The sequence below is a fragment of the Adiantum capillus-veneris genome, chromosome 1 (genome assembly GCF_014529385.1).
Source record: "Adiantum capillus-veneris isolate H3 chromosome 1, ASM1452938v2, whole genome shotgun sequence".
Taxonomy (NCBI): domain Eukaryota; kingdom Viridiplantae; phylum Streptophyta; class Polypodiopsida; order Polypodiales; family Pteridaceae; genus Adiantum; species Adiantum capillus-veneris.
This window is the reverse complement of record NC_140931.1, coordinates 75254720-75259599: the sequence shown is the minus strand read 5'-3', so window position 1 is coordinate 75259599 and position 4880 is coordinate 75254720. Positions and strand designations below refer to the sequence as shown.

At 44.0% G+C, this 4880-nt stretch overlaps 1 protein-coding gene across 1 annotated transcript; it reads left to right on the top strand.

Annotated features, from left to right (window-relative positions):
* The first annotated feature begins 330 nt into the window (after positions 1–330).
* On the top strand, positions 331–4410 carry LOC147464989 (pentatricopeptide repeat-containing protein At4g18520, chloroplastic-like). The gene has a single exon (XM_086517353.1). The coding sequence runs from the start codon at positions 1423–1425 to the stop codon at positions 4024–4026; it is 2604 nt and encodes an 867-aa protein (XP_086373479.1). The 5' UTR covers positions 331–1422; the 3' UTR covers positions 4027–4410.
* Positions 4411–4880: the final 470 nt, after the last annotated feature.

Here is a 4880-nt window from a genome sequence, read left to right as displayed (position 1 = left end):
AAAACAAAAAGAAATTTTAGTATGTCTCCATATTTTTTTTCTTGGTAATAAACATGGGTGATTGCTTTTGTAATTTTTGTCTTTTTTGTGGCCGCCCTTATATTTTCAATGTGCACCCAATTCATTTTGTCCTTAGGAGGAAAAGAGATTTTCCTATGCCTATATTTGTCTGTTGTTGGTCACAATTTTGTTTTCTTTAGAGAAATTGCATAGGCATCTATAAGTACAAACTATGAAGTTTTTCAAGGTTAGATTTTTGTAAAAAGCTCAAATTACTAGTACATACGGGTAACTTTGTTATTATATTGCCCCGAGTCTTCCCAGATGCATTCACCGCCTCCTGTGGCACTAGCGCAAAGGCAACAAAAAACTTTGTCAGATCCGAACGCGAGTCCATTCTACTCCAACGCCCTGTGCTGACCAACTCAGCTTGTTGATTTCCTCTTTAGCGCAACACCCCTTTAGAGTTAAAAAAAAAACCAGAAGGCACAAGGGAACAATTGGCGAAGCAAATTGCGCAAAGGAGGAGGGCACAGACTGCATGGAGGAAAATGGCAAGCTCGTGCACCAGGCTCTGCAGCTGCGATGCTTCCATGCAATTGTGTTGCTTGTCCTGACAACGATGGGTCTTGCTTTGAGTTTCCAAACCATTTTAGGGGAGATCTTGCAAGATTCTCCCTAATAAGTCATTTTCCAAGATCGGTACGATATATTATAGGAGCGAAGGTAGAGAGAGAGAGAGCGCGCGCGCTGACCACATTGCCAAAACCATCGCCTCCTCGCTTTGTCGCCACCTGCTACCCCTTTGGATTTCTTTCAAGCATCATTCAGTCATTCGCCTTTTTGACGACTTTCTTAAAATCTTCCAGACATATATTCAGGTGAGAAACCGTTTAGTTAGTGCTTATGCAGGAGGTGGATTCCCGATCATTGTCTATACAGATAGCGCTTCCCGAGCTGGTACTACCAAGGCTACTCGCTCGGGTTTGCTTTAGCTCGAAAATGTTTGCTCGGATTGTGGACTTACCAACATCATCACCACTGGCAAGAAGATACGGGACTGCCAACTGAAGCTTACCACTAGTGGACTGGTGTTGGGGCTTTGATTGGATTCTTCATGCTGACATTATCGCGACTTCCTGGCAACTGAAACAGACTTCTACCACTCCATTGACCATCAGTAACACATCCAAAGTGCCTCTGCAGCACCCAAAGGTCCAGGCACGCAGTTCTGAAAAAAAAAAACCGGATGGCATGCAAGGTGACAAGAATAAAGGGGACATTTTATCACCCGCATTTCAGCAAAGATTTTCCCCGCTCCATTTCGATGGTCGACTTTGCCATAGCAACAAGGACTTTGGAGGGCTTTGACATGCATAGAAGTGATAAAGACACATTTATTGATCTATATGCACGGAAGCCATGGCTTGGGTTTGTGGAGCTCCTCGATCTTCGGCTACATTCAACCAAGGCATCCACAACGAGCTCTTGCATAGCGCAGAAGGAATACGAACAAATGGATCCATGTACCGTAAGGGACATGAGCTTATTGCCTTGCTCAAAGCTTGCACAAAGCTTAAAGATTTGCGCATGGGGATTGAGAGACATGCCGATGCTGCTAGATTGGGGCTGCTTTATAATGACCCTTTTGTTGGCAGCACCTTGGTCGACATGTATGCCAAATGTGGCTCTCTCATTAAAGCACAAGAGACTTTTGATGGGCTTCCACGTCGAGATATTGTCTGTTGGACCGCATTGATGAAAGGTTATACAGATTCTGGATGTGGTGAGAGGGCTCTAGAGTGTTTTGTTTATATGCAGGAGGAGGGTTTCTTTCCAAATCCTTTTACTTTCTCTTGTGCCTTAAAGGCATGTGGTATCATTGGGGACTTGGACAAGGGTCAAGAAATACACAACGAAGTTGAAAGACAGGGTCTATTGGAGACGGATGTTTTCGTTGGCAGCAACTTAGTTGACATGTATGCAAGGTTTGGATTCCTTGGCACTGCGCAAGAAATATTTAACAAACTTCCTATTAGAAATGTGGTCTCTTGGACGGTGTTGATCGGAGGATATGCAGATTTAGGGTATGGTAGAGAAGCAATCCAATGTTTTCAAAAGATGCAGCTTGAGGGTATTTCTCCAACTGCTGCCACCTATGTTTGTGTTCTGAAAGCCTGTGGTAAACTAAAACATGAACTCAAGGGCTTAGAAGTACATGCTGAGATTGAAAAATGGGGATTATTGGAGAGAGAGCTTGTTCTGGGTAGCAGCTTGGTTGACATGTACGTCAAATGTGGCTCTCTAAGTAGAGCACAAAATGTGTTTGAGAAGTTACCGGTTCGAAATGTTGTCCTTTGGAACGCCTTAATCACAGGTTATGCTGAGCAAGGACTTGCTAAGGAAGCACTTGAGTCTGTCAATCTAATGCGTTCTGGGGGAATAGCTCCGGATTCAATTACATTCCTTAACTGTTTAAAGGCTTGCCACATCAGTGGAGACATAGATAAGGGCCAAGAAATTCATGTTGAGATTGAACGAGCAAGGTTCTTGGAAACTGACATCACAGTTGTCCATGCTTTGATTGACATGTATGCAAAGCTTGGTTCGCTTGCAAAAGCTAAGCAAGTTTTCGACAAGGTTCCATCTCGAAATATAGTCTTGTGGAACACATTAATCGCAGGGTATGCCAAACATGAGCAAGGCCATGAGGCACTTCAGTGTCTTGAACAAATGCGGCTTGAGGGTGTTTTACCGAACTCCATCACACTAGTGTGCAGCCTAAAAGCATGTCGAGGTGTTGGAGCAATGCTTAAGGGCAGAGAATTGCATTCTGAAATTGAGCAATTGGGTATGTGTGAGAACCTCTTTGTGCTTAGTGCTTTGGTTGATATGTATGCACAGAATGGCCTGCTGACTAAAGCACAGCAAGTGTTTAGCATGCTTCCAGACAAAGATGTTATTGCATGGACTACGTTAATTGCAGGATATGCAGATTATGGGCATGGAGAAGAAGCCCTCAAAGCTTTGGAAGAGATGCTATCTGATGGGATCTCGCCAAATGCTATTACGTTTATGTGCAGCTTGAAGGCTTGTGGGAGCCTAGAAGCAGCAGACAAGGCTGAAAAGTTATATGAGGAGGTTGAAAAAGAGGGTTTGCTAGAGAGAGATCTTTTTGTCGGTAACACGGTCGTGGACATGTATGGTAAGTGTGGTCTACTTTCAAAAGCACAGAGCATCTTTAACAAGCTTCCAGTCCGGAACGTGGTTGTATGGAATACACTATTGGCAGCTTATGCCACAAATGGGTGTAGTGAGGAAACCTTCGCATGCTATGAAAGAATGCAAGCTGAAGGCACCCCTCCAAACTCAGGTACATTTGTGTCAATTTTGAGAGCATGTGGTCATGTAGGAGCATCTAGTAGGGGACAAACGATACATGCTGAGATTGAAAGGCTTGGTTTGATGGAAAGGGATGTGGCTGTTGCAAACGGTTTGGTTGCTATGTACGTCAAATGTGATTTTCTTACAGCAGCCCAGCGAGTCTTTGACAAGCTTCTAACTCGAGATATAGGTTCTTGCAATGCCCTGATGGCAGGGTATGCGCAACGAGGTGATAGCAAAAGGGTACTTTCTGTGTTTGACAGACTTATTGGTGAGGGTGTAGAGCCGGACCTAGTCACCTATTATACTGTCCTTAACACGTGCAATCGTAAGCATCTGTCTAGTGAATGTGAAATGTACTATGAGGTCATGAGCAGAGACTATGGAGTTGCACCAACTATCAAGCATTTGTCGTGTATGGTGCATACACTTGGACATGCAGGTCAATTGGATCAGGCATTAACCATGATTGGAAACACGTGTGAGCCATCAAATTTCTCTCCATGGCATGCTTTGCTTAGTGCATGCCAATCTTGTGGACACTCAAAGCTGGGACAACTTGTCTTTCAACATACTGTGTACTCAAATGAACAAAATGATGGCATAGCCTTTCTCTCAAGTATCCAAGATTGCCATAACTGATTAAAGACTAGGAGTTCTATTGCTTTCAAATGTCTGTGGAGGCTTTTGCGGTAGATGCTTATAGTATCTCTGTAATTCTGTCTCTTATACTCTAAAGCAACATTTTGGATACCCAATTGTTGGCACTGCCTGCTTGCAGGTAGTGATATAGACGTGGAGCCTATGAAATATTGTACACAATTTTTAGGCCTTTGGAAGCTATTTTAAGATGCTGCTTTTCTGCATTCCTTTTGAGCCATGCTTGTAATAAAAATAGTGCTTGCGTAAAAAAAGCTTTGCCGAGAGCAGCAGTGCAAGGAGACAAGAGCAAGAAGGAGCGCAAGGTATGCTGCTACAGCTCACTACAATTGTGTGTGTGTGTGTGAGAGAGAGAGAGAGAGAGAGAGAGAGAGAGAGATGAAATGAAATGAAATGATATATTAACGTCTACAAAAGGCCAAAATGACCTATGAGACCAGCTGATTACAATGATGAGTCTAGTACCAAGTCTGGGTACAAACAAAGAAAACTACAAACAAAGAAACTGATAGGAGTGCTACCGACTCCTATGGGTGGCTGGTAGGCTGATCAATGGTATCATGCCATAAAGGTACAAAGTCGGGATAAGTGTCACCATGATACAATATAGCAGTAGCATGAAGCCTATCCTGATCAACACTCTTGGTGTCGTGCTAGAATCCTGTGGATCCTCTGCCGCAATCTCCGCCGGTGCTGCGTGGCTCCCCTCCTCAGTCGCGGTCGTCTCGATCTCCCTAACTCTATAGCTCGATCAATGAGAGTACCGCTGGTGTGTGTATGGGTGGGAACCGAGCTCTGTGATGGTGGTGTCCCCTCTGCCTCTGTGGTACTCAGAT

Bases quoted from the DNA above. Each gene is read 5' to 3' on its own strand.
- LOC147464989 (XM_086517353.1), top strand. From the start codon at position 1,423: ATGGCTTGGGTTTGTGGAGCTCCTCGATCTTCGGCTACATTCAACCAA.